This window comes from Aquarana catesbeiana, linkage group LG03, assembly GCF_042186555.1.
Source record: "Aquarana catesbeiana isolate 2022-GZ linkage group LG03, ASM4218655v1, whole genome shotgun sequence".
Taxonomy (NCBI): Eukaryota; Metazoa; Chordata; class Amphibia; order Anura; family Ranidae; genus Aquarana; species Aquarana catesbeiana.
The window spans coordinates 407,174,616-407,193,482 of record NC_133326.1 but is presented as its reverse complement, the minus strand read 5'-3'; the positions used below and the strand labels follow the sequence as shown (position 1 = coordinate 407,193,482).

General features: G+C 43.1%; 1 protein-coding gene across 3 annotated transcripts in view; it reads left to right on the top strand.

Annotated features, from left to right (window-relative positions):
- Nucleotides 1-1,429: 1,429 nt before the first annotated feature.
- Nucleotides 1,430-18,867, top strand: part of LOC141132388 (rho GTPase-activating protein 7-like) — a 314,961-nt gene continuing 297,523 nt past the window's right edge. For 2 of the 3 annotated variants that reach the window (XM_073620713.1, XM_073620715.1), the window contains exon 1: nt 1,436-1,632. In XM_073620713.1, the coding sequence (XP_073476814.1) occupies nt 1,620-1,632 (13 nt within the window). In that variant the 5' untranslated portion in view covers nt 1,436-1,619. Of the gene's footprint in view, nt 1,633-18,867 lie in introns of all 3 variants that reach the window. The other variant, XM_073620714.1, reaches the window with a different exon arrangement.

Genomic DNA, 18,867 nt, shown 5'->3' with positions numbered 1-18,867 from the left:
AGTCCCAGCATTGTTCTTTTTCAGTGGTGTGTGTATATATATATATATATATATATATATATATATAAATGTAATAGTGGGATGCAATTCCTACTATTTATGTAGTACAAATCTTGATACATGTGTAATGTTTTACAAATATTTATATCACTTGAAAAGATGTAATTCTGACCACTAGATGTCTCATGTGAGCTAAAGGCTGATTTTCTTGGTGTTCAAGCAGTATCAAATCCAAAAGCATGCATGTATTATATTGCAACTTATAAACCCTTAGAAGCCATGGCTACATTAATTTTTTTTTTTTTTTGGCTTTCATCCCGTTATCATCATCTGGTGATCTGGCCAGAAAGTCTGATGTTTTTCAACAGTACAAGCTCTCCTGCAAATGTAGCAGTTAGTGTTGAGACAAACCATTTACCACTGACAGGGCTGCTTAGATTGATCAGTTTTTATTCATGTAAAACCTTTATCCCCAAACAAAAAAAACTATTGCTGTAACTGCTTGTGCAACTGCAGTGTGAGCTGAAGTTTGGCTTCAATTTGTTAGTGTATTTAAATCTGCTAGTGCACCTAACACTCCCCTCCCCTAGACTGACAATGCTGCTGTCCAAAGGTGCCCCCTGTGCCCCCTTTGAGGGTAACATTTTTTTTTTTTACAACCGCTTTAACTCTTCTCTTTGAAGACTGGAATTTTAGAGAAAAGCACAGAGAGAGCAGCTCTGAAAGTTCTAAAGTGCAAGAGCTGGGTTAAGAATTTTAACTGATAGTTCACTGTTTATTTTATTGCTCTCAAAGTATTAAATTAAAAAAATGCTGATGGTGTAAACACTACTTTAGGCTAGGTTCACTCACGTAAGCAAAATTGTATGCATTCCCGACCTCTAGAAAACATGTACTGCACTTTGGCAGATGCTGATGGTGCTATTAATTCTTAATGGCAATGCCACGTATGGGAATTGGCGCGCATGCCAAACTGCAGCGCGATTTAAAAAGAAAAGGGTCGGGTTCCCCCCCCCCCAAAATTCTTGCAGACAGAATATAAATGTGACATGCGTGCGCTTGCATGTATCTGAACAGAGCCATAACCCTTGTAGTGCAGGTGCATGCATTTTCACAAGACTTTAGGTGTGTAGTGGTTCTAAATTTATTTATTTATTTTTTTTTTTGCCATTAGTAATACTTTACCAAAAAAAAATTATATATATATATATATACACACACATTAAAAAAAATCATAGCTTGACTTTTTCAAAATAATGAGCAAATACCAGTCTCAAAACCAAACTACCATATGATAAAGTACAGAATGAGGCTACAACATCCTCCATGAAAATGACAGAAAAGGAGGGCTTGAACTATGATCTGATTGGCTCTGTTGTGGAAAGCTCCTCCCACATGGGAAGGTCCTGTGCTTTCCTCTTCCCAGCCTGGGGCTGTGAGCTGAGTGCTGATTGTGGAGTGATGGGAAGAGGTGCTGGAAGGACTGACACTGGAGCACAATGACTAGGACAAGCTGGAGATAACCTTCCTGGATTAGCCTGCTCTGCAATATATGGATACCAGTGAGGATCTTGTTTGACATCTTTCTTTATGGTTTTAACTGGGGAAGAGTGAGCAAAATGATTGGAACACGTGAGTCAGCCACACTTCTTTTCTGCTTAAAGTGCTTTGTGAAGTCCCAGAAATGAGAGCTGTACACTACAGCTTCCCATATCACACATGGATCCATCCCTCTGCTTGGTATATCACAGCACTGACAGCTCCTGTCATCCCCTTCCCTGTCCTGTCCCCTGCCACTCTTCACCCTGTATTTGTTGTTTTACTCTCATATTTTATTTTTATTTCCTTGTAATAGTTATTTTATTCTTTTCATGTTTTGTTTTAATTAGATGTTGGAGTTAGATACAGGTCTACTTACATGATGTGCCATAGGTCAGTGTTTCTCAAATCCAGTCCTCAAGGCTCCCCAACAGGTCATGTTTTCAGGCTCTATTTTATTTTGCACAAGTTATTTGATCAGTTTTAATGCCTTAGTAATTACCACAGCTGTTTCATGTAAGGGAAATCCTGAAAACATGACCTGTTGGGGCGCCTTGAGGACTGCAGTTGAGAAACCCTGCCATAGGCAACCATAAAGCTTCTTGGTTTTAATTTGGCTTATTCCTTGGCTGCGTGATCAATGTTATCACAGCCCAGAGGTGTACCGATGGCTGATACTAAATGTTGTCCCTGGAAAGGTGCCCTTTGCCAGCAGTCTGCATTCATTCAAATTTCCATGCCATTCACATTTATTCACTATTTTTGTCGTTTTTACAAATACAGTTCATTCTCGCACAGTTCTATTCTAGAGATCCATGTCCTATATTAAGTGTTTTAAAGTAAAAAAAAATAAGTGTGTAAAGCGAAGATTGGTTGAAGCACAAATTAAAAAAAAAAAAAAAAAAATTACATTATATCAATAAATTGACTATAAAAAAAGTGTTTTCTCCATTAAGGCTGAATTCACACCTGCCCGTTTCCTAAGCACGAGACAAAAAACGCACACAAAAATGTCTGTTTTGCCGCGTGTTTCGGAAATGCACGGGTTGCGCTTGTGGTGCCATTAATTGGTAATGACATTCCAAGCATGGGTGGCAGATGCGTGTTTTGCCACTTGATTGTTTTGTGACAAAGAGTGCTACAAATGCCTCAAGACGCCCACTGAAAAGGTGCCCAGTGCTCCACGACCGTTAAAGGTTCTGGAGCTACTTTTGGCACAGTGCACTTTAACACTTGAACGCAAACAACAAAAAAAAATATGTTCGTGCTGTTCTCAGGTGTATATGGAGTCTTAAGGCGATAGTAAACCGCAGTTAAAAAAAAAAAAAAAATCCCCTGCAAGGCAATGTCATAATGTGCTAGTATGCATTGCATACTAGCACATTATGAGAAACTTACCTTAAAACAAAGCCCTCCAGCATCGTGCTGTCGCCTGCTGAGAGGACTTCCATCTTCACCCGGTCTTCATTCCGGTTTCGTGGCCCTTGCCTACATGAGTGGCCGGGGGCGCAATGATGTCACTCCCGCGCAGATGCACGGGAGCCGGTGTTTACGGCACGGGCTCTGAAGGTCCGGCATGGGCTGTATGTACTCTGAATATCCCCTAAACAGTGCAAGTGTATTAGTGAAATGTGTTCTAAGTCTGATGAAGTACTCTTGATAACTAGTATGTCTAAGGTTGACAGGATGTCAGGCTGGACACAGTTGAAGCTAGCTATTCCCAAATTGTACACTCCCCCCAACATGGGTATCAGCTGTTACTTGCCCCTATGCCCATTTATCAGCAGAGAACATTGGGTAAAACTTGTAATGCTATGTGCTCTTGTCCAGTTTTCCCATTTTTGTCACAAAGAGATTTTTGCACAAACATTATTTGTAGCTCATGATGTTATTGCTCTGTGTTTATCTACATTTTTATCATCTAACATCTAATGTGGTCAACCTCCTCCACTGTTCCATCAAGCTAAATAATTGCCTGGGTCACAGATGACCTGTTTTATAGTGTATTGTCATTGTTATATCACTTCTGATATATTTAATTGAGGGTTCCACTTTTCACTAATAACGTAGTATTTGGCTCTCTACACCAAACAAGTGGAAAGCCTCTGCACTTTAAGCCTCAGTGATGATTAGTGATTGTCTCACTTGGACTTATGCATGCTTTAAATTGGTTGTAAAGGCTAAAGTGTTTTTTTTTTTTTTTTTTGTTACCTTTTTTATGGATTCTCTGCATAAAGGTAAAAAACCTTCTGTGTGCTGATCCCTCCACAGCCCCCCGAACACCTAAGCCCCCTCTCAGTCCAGTGATGTGCACAAGAGCCTTGGTTGTCCCAGGACTCCCTCTCCTCATTGGCTGAGATAGCGCTGTGAGCCAATGAAGAGAGAGTGGGGGGCTGGGCTGAGCCGTGGCTCTTATGTGTCTTATGAACGCGTAGAGTGGGGCTCGGGAGTGAGCATGCACCAGTGCCCCCATAGCATGCGGTTTGCTGTTGGGGGCACTGGTCAAGGAGGAGGAGCCAGGAGCACCTAGTGTGGACCTCATACGTACACTCATTTAACTCTGTCTTTCCCATACCATATATCTCCATAATGCTAGTCTGCTCCTGGTTGCCACGGGAGATGGACTTCTGGGGAGGGGGCCAGAACATTGACCCTGTTGCTACTGGAGGACCCGCCACCTTACCAGGTACCACGCTGGTTGCTTGTAGTTGTTCCTTCACTTGGTTACCTATAGCAAGTACACTTCTCTTCTTGTGTCTTGCCAAGTTAACCCTTTTGTAGTATTGTTACTTTATACCCCAAAATGCTTTAAAGAGCCAGATTCTTGTTCCTAAACCTAACTAAGATTGCATAGTTGCCCAGGCATACCTCTGTAAGATAAGGGACACCTATTAGCAAAAGTATGTAGGAATAGGACACGCCCTCTGCAAAAAACGCATTTATAACCCATTTGTCCCACCACCCAATTCTATCTTTGCTCTGTTCAAGAGCTATGGCTTACTGAAGAATATTCACATTCAACACTGTAAGGCACCATTCGCACAGGTGTTTGGTCACGCTGTGAATCCCAGTGACAGGAGTCTACTGGTTCCTGTGGCTGGGATTAAGAGCTGTGTGCAGATAGCTGCAGCCTCTATATGCTATACTGGGCTGCCCTGTGCAATGGTTTTACACAGAGCAGTCCTGATCCTCCTCTTCTGGGCTCCCCCACCAGCACTCCTGGCTCCTCCCACCTGCTGAGTGCCCCCATAGCAATAGACTTGCTATGGAGGCACTTGTGGAGGTTTGATCCCAAGCCACGCTCTGTGTGTTCATAGACACACAGAGCGTGGCTAGGTCTGCCCCCCACTCTCTGCTCAAAGGCTGTGATTGACAGTAGCAGGAGCTACTACTGCCTCCCTGTCCAGAGAGGGGGGAGAGAGAGTAGAGAGAGCTGGATCGAGATCGGGTTCAGGTAAGTATATAAGGGGGCCTGGGGGGCAGGGGGAAGAGAATGCATTAAGGTAAGAAAACTTCTTCCTTTACAACCATTTTAAGCTACAGTGTCTTGAAAAAGGATTCATACGCCTTCGCATTTTGTCATGTGAAAAACGTAAATTAAATTTATTGGGATTTTATGTAACAAATCAATACAAAGTGGCACATAATTGTGAAGTAGAAGGAAAATGATAATTGGTTTTCAAATTTTTTTACAAATATGTGGCGTGCATTTGAATTCAGCCCCCCTCAATAATTTGTAGAACCACCTTTCGCTGCAGTTACAGCCGCAGGTGTTTTTGGGGATGTCTCTACCAGATTTGCACATTTTAGAGAGTGACATTTTTGCCCATTCTTATTTGCAAAATAGGTCAAGCTCTGTCAGATTGGATGGAGAGCATATGTAAACAGCAATTTTCAAGTCTTGCACAAATTGTCAGTTGGATGTAGGTCTGGACTTTGACTGGGCCATTGTAACACATGACTATGCTTTGATCTAAACCATTCCATTGCAGCTCTGGCTGTATTTTTAGGGTCATTGTCCTGCTGGAAGGTGAACCTCCGCCCCAGTCTCAAGTCTTTTGCAGACTCTAAACAGGTTTTCTTCTAAGATTGCCCTGTATTTGGCTCCATCCATCTTCCCATCAACTCTGACCAGCTTCCCTGTCCCTGCTGAAGAAAAGCACCCCCACAACATGATGCTGCCACCACCATGTTTCACAGTGGGGATGGTGTGTTCAGGGTGAAGTGCAGTGTTAGTTTTCCGCCACACATAGAGTTTTTTGCTTTTAGGCCAAAAAGTTTCATTTTGGTCTCAACTGACCAGAGCACCACGTGTCTGCTGTGTCCCCAATATGGCTTCTCGCAAACTGCAAATGGGACTTCTTATGGCTTTCTTTCAACAATGGCTTCCTTCTTGCCACTCTTCAATAAAGGCCAGATTTGTGGAGCGCAGGACTAAGGCTACTTTAAGACTCGGGCGGGGGCGGTAAAGCGGCGCTATATTTAGCGCTGCTTTACCGTCATTCTAGCGCCGCTATTTGGTCGCTAGCAAGGGGGTTTTAACCCACGCTAGCGCCCGAAAAAGGGTTAAAACTGCCCGCAAGGCGCAGCAGCAATTTGCTGGCGGGTTTGCGGTGCTGCCCCATTGTTTTCAATGGGAAGGGGCGCTTTAAGAGCGGTGAATACAACACCACTCCTATAGCGCTGCAAAGATGTGGCTTGCAGGACTTTTTTGACCGTCCTGCAAGCGCACCGATCCAGTGTGAAAGCCTTCGGGAGACACTAACCCTGCTTTAAACTTCTCCACAACTTTATCCTTGACCTGTGTGATGTTTTCCTTGACGTTCAAGATGCTGTTTTGTTCACGAAGGTTCTCCAACAAAGCTCTGAGGGCTTCACATAACAGCTGTAATTTAATCTCAGTATAAATACACACAGGTGAACTCTATTTACTTACCAGGTGACTTCTGAAAGCAATTGGTTCCGCTACATTTTAGTTGGGGGTATCAGAGTAAAGGGGGCTGAATACAAATGCACACCACACTTTTCAGATTTTTTTTTTTTTTTTTTTTTAATTTTAAAGCCATTTATCATTTTCCTTCCACTTCACAATTATATGCCACTTTGTATTGGTCTGTTACATAAAATCACAATAAAATACATTTACGATTTCGGTTGTAACATGACAAAATGTGGAAAATTTCAAGGGGTGTGAATGCTTTTTCAAGGCACTGTACGTGCACTTTCTGCAAGGACAAAAAATAACTACTGATCTGCCAGAAATGTGTCCTTATAACTTCTTGCTTAATAAACTTTTAAGTTTCTTCTGTGAACTACACCTCCCACTACCTCCCAATAAAAAAAGGAGCTTCTGAGAATGAAGGCATTTGTAGTACGGATCAGAAGAGCAACCTAGGGTGACAGCATTGCTCCTGGATAGATACAGTGCAACGAGCGAATATTGACATCCCAATGCTGGGTATATAATAGTAAATTTATGTTCGAGAGGTTTTACTTTAAAAAGTTTGTTAGATTTGACTAATTGTTAATGGGTTTAAATCGATGTTCTTTTTCGACCAAAGTGATAAGAATATTTGAAGGAGTAGGATGGAATATTGTTCTCAAACAAACTAACTTTAAATAGTGTATGCGGTTTTTGTTCAATAAAGTACATTCACTCCCAAATTGAATGTTAACTGCAAATTCAATTTTAAACTACTTTTGGAACGACATATGTCAAGCTATCAAATGTACTGAGAATTTCTTTTTACAAATATTTGTATGAACATTTGTTTAAAAATCTACTAATGTATACCCAGCTTAAAGTGTTATTAAACACAGGATTCACTATATCTGGTCTCCCACAGTACACAGAAAATGCAATTATATTAGTAAATATAAACTGCTAAATACCTTTTCTCATCAGCAGTATATAGCAGTCTTGTGACCTCTATCTGTGTCTGGGTAAAGCTTGTAGGAGTAGTTTTTATTCTACTCAGTCCTTTAAAGCTGCAGGACCCCTGACCCTCTGTCTGAACAGTGCTGATTGGCCCTGGGCTGATCACATGCACCCTCCTAAGAAAAACTCTTTAGCAATATACACCAAACTGAGCATGTGCAGAGTGGCTCCAAAGGCTCTGTCTTATCAGGAGATGGATTGGGGACAGTGGAAGAAGGGGAGCATGCCCCCACCACCCGATCTGTGTTGTGAATAGGTACAGCCCAAGTCACTCAACAGTTCCCAGACAATGATTTATGGCTGGGACCTGCTGATCGGCTTAGCAAATTACAGTACAGAGCCCTGTGTTTACTACACGGTACTCTGTACAGGGAGCAGCGATGTGGCTGGCTTTTTTTTTTTCTCCCTTTTTCAGGGAGAAAAATCTGCCAAAATGATTAGTAAAAGTAGCACATAATGCATGCATTACACATTGGCGCACAGTTAACCCCTTGATTGCCTCTAGATGTTAACCTTCCAATCTAGTTTTATTAGTACAGTGTCAGTGTATAGTATTAGCACTGATCACTGTATTAGTGTCACTGGTGACTAATCAGTGTCAGATTGCCTGCAGCACTATCACAGTCTCACTATAAGTCCCCCTCACCGCCATTACGAGTAAGAATGAAAAAAAAAAATTAAAATAAATATATATTATATTTGTATTAATTTTCTCACAAAAGTGAGTACACCCTCACATTTCTGTAAATATTCTATTATATCTTTTCATGTGACAACACTGAAGAAATTACACTTTGCTACAATGTAGCACAATGTACAAGTAGTGAGTGTACAGCTTGTATAACAGTGTAAATTTGCTGTTCCCTCAAAATACCTCAACACACAGCCATTAATGTCTAAACTGCTGGCAACAAAAGTGAGTACACCCCTAAGTGAAAATGTCCAAATTGGGCCCAAAGTGTCAATATTTTGTGTGGCCACCATTATTTTCCAGCACTGCCTTAACCCTCTTGGGCATGGAGTTTACCAGATCTTCACAGGTTGCCACTGGTGTCCTCTTCCACTCCACCATGACGACATCACGAAGTTGATGGATGTTGCGCTCCTCCAGCTTCTGTTCTGAGGATGCCCCATAGATGTTCAATAAGCTTTAGGTCTGGAGACATGCTTGGGCAGTCCATCACCTTTACCCTCAGCTTCTTTAGCAAGGCAGTGGTCATCTTGGAGGTGTGTTTGGGGTCATTATCATGATGCAATACTGCCCTGCGGCCCAGTCTCCAAAGGGAGCGGATCATATTCTGCTTCAGTATGTCACAATAAATGTTGGCATTTATGGTTCCCTCAGTGAACTGTAGCTCCCCAGTGCCGGCAGGACTCATGCAGCCTCAGACCATGACACTCCCACCACCATGCTTGCTTGTAGGCAAGACACGCTTGTCTTTTTACTCACGTGGTTGTTGCCACACACGCTTGACATCATCTGAACCAAGTAAGTTTATCTTGGTCTCATCAGACCACAGGACATGGTTCCCGTAATCCATGTCCTTAGTCTGCTTGTCTTCAGCAAACTGTTTGTGGGCTTTCTTGTGCATCATCTTTAGAAGAGGCTTCCTTCTGGGATGACAGCCATGCAGACCAATTTGATGCAGTGTGCGGTGTATGGTCTGAGCACTGACAGGTTGAGACCCCCCCCCCCCACCACCACCCCTTCAACCTCTGCAGCAATGCTGGCAGCACTCATACGTCTATTTCACAAAGACAACCTCTGGATATGACGCTGAGCACGTGCACTCAACTTCTTTGGTCCACCAGTGCGAGGCCTGTTCTGCGTGGAACCTGTCCTGTTAAACCGCTATATGGTCTTGGCCACCGTGCTGCAGGGTCTTGGCAAACTTCTTATAGCCATGGCCATCTTTATGTAGAGCAACAATTCTTTTTTTTCAGATCCTCAGAGAGTTCTTTGCCATGAGTTGCCATGTTGAACTTCCGGTGTCTGTAGTCCAGTGAGAGCGATATCAAATTTAACACACCTGCTTCCCATTCACACCTGAGACCTTGCAACACTGACGAGTCACATGACACCAGGGAGGGAAAATGGTTAATTGGGCCCAATTTGGACATTTTCACTTAGGGGTGTACTCGCTTTTGTTGCCAGTGATTTAGACATTAATGGCTGTGTGTTGAGTTATTTTGAGGGGACAGAAATTTGACACTGTTATAAAAGCTGTACACTCACTACTTTACTCAGTGTCATTTCTTCAGTGTTGTCACATGAAAAGATATAATAAAATATTCACAAAAATGTGAGGGGTGTACTCCCATTTGCGAGATACTGTGTGTGTGTGTGTGTGTGTGTGTGTGTGTGTGTGTGTGTGTGTATATATATGTCTATCTATCTATCTCTCATCATTTGTAGACGCTATAACTTTCACACAAACCAATTAATATACACTTATTGGTATTTTTTGTAGCAGAATACATTTTGGCCTAAATTAATGCAAAACATTTGATTTATTTTTAATTTTTTTATTAGATATGGTTTTATAGCAGAAATTAAAAAGTAGTTTTTTTCCAACATTTTTGGTCTTTTTTGTTTGTATAATAGAAAATAAAAAAAACAGTGGTGATCAAATACCACCAAAAGAAAGCTCTATTTATGTGAAAAAATTACATAAATGTAATTTGCTTACAGTGTTGCATGGCCCAATTACCAGTTACATAGTAAGGTTGAATAAAGACACCAGTCCATCCAGTTCAACGTGAGTGAGTGTCTACAATTGTCCCTATCCCTGTACATTGTGTCTCATTAAGATGCTCATCTATTATATTATTATTTATTTAAGGTACCCATATAGTGCCGCCCATTTACGCAGCGTTTCACACATCGCACACTCAAATCAATCCCTACCCTCAAGGAGCCCACAATCCAAGGTCCCCAACTCACATTCATATACTAGGGCCAATTTTGGACAGAAGCCAATTAACCTACCAGCATGTCTTTGGAGTGTGGGAGGAAACCCACGCAGGCACAGGGAGAACATGCAAACTCCAGGCAGGTAGTGTAGTCATCGGGGATTCGAACCAGCGACTTTTTACTGCTAGGTGAGAGTGCTACCCACTACACCACTGTGCTACCACTCTCCTAACACATATGCTAACTAACCTGTGTAGAAAAGATGTATATGCTTAACTATTTTTAACCTGATCTGGCTTTCCTGTGTCAGCCAGTGGAGGTTACAGGGAAGAGGGCATTCCCAGCCATTGCTGAGCACTCTCTCCTCTCACATGCAGCTGCCACTGACGCAGGGGAACATGTGACTGGACTGGAGTGGGCTGAGAATAGGTAAATATATCCATCTTTGGGGGGCGTGACCGGATGTGAAGGAAGCAGGACATGTTCACAGTGAGCTCTGCATCTCTCCTGATAATCTATCCTTCAGTAGGAGAAATTTCGACCGATTTTCGGTACTTGGGGTACCGGTCAGTGTGGACTATAATCCGGTCATGAAAAAGGGGGCATCCAGGGCTGGAAAACAGTCTCAGAAGAGCCAACAATGGACCTGCTCTGTACGAGGCCCAGACACGAGTCCCGCCGCCGCCATCTTGCCCTACCCTCACTCTGCAAAGCAGGAGAAGAAGCAAGCCTGGAGGATGGCATTCACGGCCGCTGCAGCTCAGGAATCGGGCTCTGAGGACTCTCCCTCGGTCTCTCCGGACCCAGAGACAACGCAAGATGTCATTACCAGACCTATCCTGGCAGCCATAGATGCAAGCAAGGCGGCTGTAATGGTGAGCATAGAACATCTCACTACAGAATGTACTCTGATTAGACATGATCTAGATAAGATGAGGGGCAGGATTCCAGAGGCTGAAGACAGAATATCAGTAGTGGAGGATACATCTCACTCTCAGGGAAATCAACTAGCTGAACTGCAAGCCATGGTGAAGTCACTGCAAAGCAGAGCTGAGGATGCAGAAGACAGGCAGAGGAGGAATAATGTGAGGGTGGTAGGCCTGCCAGAGGGGGCTGAAGGTTCCCAAACTGTTTCCTTTGCGGAACTGTTCTTTAAGCGGTTGCTGGATCTGGGGGAGCTACCTCCTACATATGTGGTGGAACGGGCCCATCGGGTGCCCACGGGAAGGCGTCCTCCAGGGGAATACCCTCGTCCATTCCTGGTGAGGTTCTTAAATTATAGAGATCGTGACATGATCCTGGCTGCCTCAAGAAAACACGCTGAGCTAAAGTTTGAAAATGCCAAAGTGATGCTCTTCCCTGACTTTTCAGCGGAGACTCAAAGGAAAAGGCGCTCATTTAATGATGTAAGCAAGAGCTTAAGGGAGAAAAATATACAGTACAGTATGCTATATCCCAGCAAGCTGTGGGTTCAACATAAGGGCGCAGTAAAGTTTTTTGACAATCCCAGTGATGCGAACGAATGGCTGGACCGGAATCCTTGAGATCGGCTGGTGCCCGACTAAGAACATAGCTTGCTCTTGTTGCACCTGTTGTGCCTTGAACTGCATCCACATGGCTCAGGTCACTTTTCAATAGTCACGGACATACCGAATGGTAGGGGCTGTTCTCTCGGGATTAACTTTTATTTTTCCGTGGGTTCTTTTTTTCATTTTTTTTTTATATGCCAAATGAAGTATGTGATCGGATGGAACAGGACCTGTGAGGACTGATGCAATATCGGATAAACAAGCAAGATTCATGTGTACACAGGTATGGAAAGTGAAGGACAATCTCCTGACCTAAGAGCCTCTTATTCCAAGATTTATTTATCCTTTTTTCTTTTTCCATGGTTATTTTTATAAATTCTTTTTATTCCCATTGGTATTGGGGCTGACTAACTTTTGAGTTAATCCAAATAGTACAGAATGCTGATGTCTTTGCTTTCAAGATTGTAACAAGGTATATAAAAAGTATCACCACTGGAGGGCCATACATCAGGGTGGTTTACGAACTATAGTTGCTCATATGTGCACATTCACATGTGCCTCAAATTTTTTTTATTTTTGGGGTCTTCAGTGGCTATGGTTTATCTTTTTATCTTTTCTTTTTCTTTTTATGTGTTATTGATCTTAAGTTTCCTACTCCGTTTAATGCTTTTAAGATGTGGAGTACGGTACGGTAGACACAGGAAGGTACTACAAACTCTGTTGGACACTCGCACAGAAGGTTGACTTTCTAAACGTAATTTACTCTTCCCTGTTTTTTGTTGGGAAGTTGATTCGGTTTGGGACTGAAAGCTACATACCGGACTTTGTTTTTGTTTTTCTGGTATAATGGCAGGGGGGGTTGGTATTGTTCGAGTTTCAATGCCGGGGATCTTATTTGCTCAGTTCTCTGCTCTTGGTTAGTATGTAGGGGGCTCATGGCTCCACAGTTCGCGAATATGGGTTTCTGGAGGGGATTGATAGGCCTCTACAGGGTAACTGTGTAGACAAAAGATTATGGCTAATCCTATTAAACTGGTTTCATGGAACGTCCGAGGCCTGAATAGTAAGTTTAAGAGGGCATCGGTGTTCCAATATCTCAAGCGGGTTAGACCACATGTTGTTCTTTTACAGGAGACGCACCTAGATGGAAGCGGGATACTTGCCTTGCGTAGGCCATGGATTCAGCGGGCTTTTCACGCCACATACTCCACATATGCAAGGGGGGTGTCCATACTTTTAAGTAAATCTGTTCCATGCACAGTTCATCAAGTGATCTTAGATCCGGGGGGAAGATATGTGGCCTTTAATACAGGCATACCCCACTTTTAAGTACACAATGGGGTTTATTTACTAAAGCTAGAAAGTGCAACATCAGGCTCACTTCTGCATAAAAACCAATGAACTTCTAACCCCAGCTTGTCCAATGAAGCTTTGGTAATAAAGCCTGGAAGCTCATTGGTTTCTATGCAGAAGTGAGCCTGATTTTTGCACTTTCTAGTGTTAGTAAATAAACCCCTTTGTGTACTTAAAAGTGGGGTATGCCTGTATTAGATATTTGCTCCAGTAAGGTGTTATTAGTGAATGTATACTTGCCGCCTCCTTTCAATGTACAATGCTTATATGATATGTTAGTCAAACTGGCGCCTCATGCACATCTCCCGTTGTTAATTATGGGGGACTTCAACACCACCTTGGGGGCGTTGGAGTCCTTGAATGTGGGAAGGTCTGGTTCGGTGGATCTTGCATCCTGGGTCAACATGGCAGGACTTGCTGAGATATGGAGGGCCAAAAACCCCACTGCCAGGTGTTTCTCACATATATCACAGATGCACCGCTCTTCGGCAAGGATAGACCTTACATTTGGTAGCCTGGTAATGTTGTCATATGTAAACTAAGTTGAGTACCTTGCGGGGGGCTTGTCTGATCATAACCCGCTTTCTGTCTCGCTGACCCTTCCCTCCGGGGGGGGAGCAGTGGGGTGGAGACTTTGGCCAGGATGGCTACAGAATGATCAGATTACTACCCTGCTTGGAGATTCAATTACAAATTATTGGAAATCAAATGAGGGGTCTGTGGACCCTTCCATGGTGTCGGATGCATTTAAGGCAGTAATCGGGGGGGATAGGATAGTATTTCTGCCATAAAAAAGGAAAGATTGGAGCAAAATGCTGAGGTTCAAATGTTACAGGACAGAGAGAGAGGGAATGCGCGGAGAGCAATGCCAACTGTCCCTCGGATTCCTCCTATGTAGCATTGCTAGAGGCTCAGAGGATGCTCAACCTGCATTTCAATAATCTAGCACATACAGAGTCAAAACGTAAGACAGAATCAATGTTTATGGAGGGGGATAAAAATGGGAAGCTTCTAGCCAGGCTGGTGGCAGACTCGCAACAACTAGCAACCACCCCAGTAGTCAAAAATAAAGACGGGAAATTGGTCAGTGATCCAAAGGACATACTGTCTGAATTTCGGGACTATTTTTCGAACCTATATGCTCCCAATATGACCACTCAGCCCTGGAGGACTTGTTGGGGGGACTCCCTCTTCCTAGACTATCAGACGTAGACAGGGAGACATTAGAGGCGGACGTTTCTAACAAAGAGGTGATGTCAGCAATCTTTACCTTTCCTCCTAACAAAGCGCTGGGCCCAGACGGGTTTCCAGAAGACTTCTACAAGACGTATGCTGATCAATTAGAACCCAGACTCACTACACTATTAGCTCACTGTAAGCAAAGTCAGCAATTACCTGCGTCTATGCTAGATGCATATATGATTCTACTTCCCAAGCCTGGTAAGGACCCTCTAGAATGCTCATCTTATAGACCGATCGCGCTACTAAATATGGATTTGAAAATCCTAATGAAAGTGTTAGCAAAGAGACTAGCAGGAATAATTTCTACTTTGGTGGATATCGACCAGACAGGGTTTATGCCAGGTAAATCGACAGACACCAATCTCAGGAGAGTATTTACCCACTTGCAGATAAATAGCTTAGACACACCCACTAGAGTTGTGGTGTCCATTGACATCGAAAAAGCTTTCGACTCTATTGACTGGCACTATATGTTAACTGTACTGGAGAAGATGGGTTTTGGTCCAATTTATTTATTTTTTTTTTTTTTAAGAGGATGGGTTTCAATGCTTTTATAGTAACCCAAGAACAGCAGTTCGCATGGGAGCACACACATCCCCATTCTTCCAAATTGGTAGGGGCACTAGGCAAGGATGTCCCCTGTCGCCCTTTTTGTTTGCCCTCATGATGGAACCTATAGCAATAGCATTGAAGGCGGCGGGGGAAGTTAAGGCAATTAGGGTGAGCAACATGAATGAATGTCTGGCACTGTATGCGGACAATATGTTGCTGTTCCTAAGAGACCCAGGGGAATCGTTAGTGGCTGCACTACGCATTATGAATTAATTTTCTCAGTATTCTGGGTTAAAAGTCAATTGGACCAAATCGTCTATTCTACCTATTGACAATGGTGCGAGGGATGTGGCAGACCCAGATTTGCTGTTGAAATGGGTATCTCAGTTCACATACTTAGGGGTCAAAGTTACAGCAGATGTGGTGGATTATATGTCACTTAATCTGACACCTCTTTTAACATTTCTGAAGCAGAAAGCTCTAGCCTGGCAGAGACTCCCTTTTGTCTCTTATAGGCCGGATAAACCTGTTGAAGATGACCATTCTACCTGTCATATTGTATTTTCTGTGAAACGCGCCCATTTGGGTTCCCAAATCCTTTTTTAAAAAATTAGATAGTCTCACCAGTTCCTTTCTTTGGGCACCTAAACAGCCAAGAATAGGTCTGAAAGTATTACAAGAACCTTGGGGTGAGGGTGGTATGGCCCTCCCGGACTGGAGAAAATATTACATAGCTGGACAACTGGTGGTGGTACATAGATGGCTAACCTCTGAGGATGGGGACTCCGCAAATTTCCTGGAAGCTGCTCATCTGGGCTCCTTTGAGTCTTTGTGGATGGCCATTCATAGAGGAACCAAAATGGATCTTCCGCTGACAGACTCAATGAAGACCACGCTTGGGGGGAAGCGGTAGGAATGGCCTATCCTAGTTATCAGGGTCTATCTCCATCCACCCCCCCTATGGATGAACCCTAAACTGCCTCATTTCTATTCATTTCATGATCCCATGGGTTGGGCAATTAGGGGTATCAAAACTCTTAAGGACATTACTATGGAAGGGGAATTACTGACGTTTAACAAATTAAAAGCTAGGCATGATTTACCTAACGCTTACTATTTCAGATATATCCAATTACGTCATGCTTTTTACTCGCAATTTAAGAATATGACCGTGGAATCATTTCCCTCAGGTCTAGAAATCCTGTTAACCACAGAAGACCTACCCAAGACGCTTTCAGTTTCTTACAAAGAATTGTTTAAGACAATACCAAAAGCGGTGTCTAAATGTAGAGAACATTGGGACGCTGTGGTTCTGGATATTCAGGGCGAGGATTGGGATGACGTGGACTCACCCGTTTCAACATCTAATAGCAGCTAGAGATAAACTAAATCATTTTAAATTCCTGCATAGGATTTATTATACACCAGCTAGGCTGGCTTCTATCTACCCAACAGTGCAAGCGGAATGTTGGAGATGATCCTTCGCTCCAGCAGCGACTGAACATATATTTTGGAGCTGCCCTCAGATCAAACAGTATTGGTCTCGGGTCACCTCCTGTTTATCGGAGGTTTTGATGACTCCGATCCCAATGACGGTAAAGGTGTGTCTGTTAGGATTGGTTGATGAGGTGGTTCCTTCACAAGCTCATAGAACACTTCTCACCATATTGTTGTTTTATGGAAGAAAGGCAATTCTGTTGCAGTGGCACAGACCGGGGGCTCCTGATCTGAGCTTCTGGAAGAGACTGGTTAATACTATGATGCCATATTACAAGGCAACGTATCTATCCAGGGGTTGTGCAAAGAAATTTGACAGGGTTTGGCAATCTTGGTACAACTCTGAGTTAACGGTTGGATAAAATCATTGTATGTGGGTAGGATGATGTGAAACCCTCTGTGTAGATCCAGGGCCTAGCTCTACATTCTGGTCGTGGACTGTGGGGGGCATGGTAAATACAATCTGATTGTTTCATGGTGAGCCGAGGGAGAGAGAACTGAGCAAAGGGGGTGGGTTAAAGGAGGGAGGGGGGAGGAGGATTTTATTTTATAGATAGTCAGATACTGTTGTTAGATAGTATATTGTTGTATGTTGGAAAAAAAAACAATAAAATTTAAAAAAAAAAATATATCCATCTTTTTTACACAGGTTAGTCAGCATAGGTGTTAGGAAGAGAGAGGGGACATTTTTAAGACCAGTTAGGTTGAGCCTGGAATTCTGCTTAATTCCACTGCCCTAACATTTTATGTTTTTCATACAGCTTTTTGAAGCAGCTTATCAGTAGCGATGAGTTAATTAATTTTGTGGGTGCTAGAACTCAGTTAATCTGACTTGTTCTTCACTCTGAGCAGATGTGACAGGGCTTTGGTTTTCCTGTCCACTCGGTGACTTACGATCACGTGCTGGGATGTAATGGGAGCTTTTATCCTTTCTCTACAGGGTCCTGTTCCCTCAACATCTGGCTAAAACATTTTAGCAATTTTTCTGTGTGTGTGTGTGTGTGTGTGTGTGTGTGTGTGTGTGTGTGTGTGTGTGTGTGTGTATATAAATATATATCTATCTCTTATCTCTCATCTCCATCATCCCAGTCTTTTTGCCCCATACACACGGTCGGACTTTCCGACGGAAAATGTGTGATAGGACCTTGTTGTCGGAAATTCCGACCGTGTGTGGGCTCCACCACACATTTTCCATTGGACTTTCCGACACACCGTTTGAGAGCAGGCTATAAAATTTTCCAACAACAAAATCCGTTGTCGGAATTTCCGATTGTGTGTACACAAATCCGACGCACAAAGTGCCACGCATGCTCAGTATAAATAAAGAGATGAAAGCTATTGGCTACTGCCCCGTTTTATAGTCCCAACGTACGTGTTTTACGTCACCACGTTCAGAACGATCGGATTTTCCGACAACTTTGTGTGACCGTGTGTATGCAAGACAAGTTTGAGCCAACATCCGTCTGAAAAATCCTAGGATTTTGTTGTCGGAATGTCCGATCAATGTCCGACCGTGTGTACGGGGTATTTAGTCTGTAGGGTTCAATATTGAGTTGGCCCATGCTTTGCAGCTATAACAGCTTCAACTCTTCTGTGAAGGCTGACCACAAGGTTTATGAGTGTGTCTATGGAAATGTTTGACCATTCTTCCATAAGCGCATTTGTGAGTTTCAGGTACTGAGAAGTCAGAGACCGAGAAGTCACCGCTCTAATTCATCCTAAAGTTGTTCTAACAGGTTGAGGTCAGGACTCTGTGCAGGCCAGTCAAGTTCCTCCAACCAAAACTCGTTCATTCGTGTCTTTTATGGACCTTGCTTTGTGCACTTGTGCGTAGTCATGTTGGATCAGGAAGGGACCATCCCCAAACTGTTCCCATAGCGTTGGGAGCATGAAATTGTCCAAAATGTCTTGGTATGCTGACGCCTTAAGAGTTCCCTTTACTGGAAGTAAGGGGCCAAGCCCAACCCCTGAAGAACAGCCCCACACCATAATCCCCCCCCCCCCCCCCCCCCCTCTACCAAATGATTTGAACCAGTGCACAAAGCCTGGGATGCCATTAAAGTCCATGTAAAGGCAGGTGTCCCAATACTTTTGACAATATAGTGCCATTTACAGCTTTGAATGTTTGTTTCTGAAAGCAGAGGACCCACAGAATAAAAAGGATGGTGCCACGGATTTTCTACAATTCGTGATAGTTGCACAACTGTTTATATTTTCGATAATAATACACTAAAATCATTATTGGAGCAGACACACAACATAAATGACAAGTTTCCTATTAAATTTAAAAGATAAAATTGTAT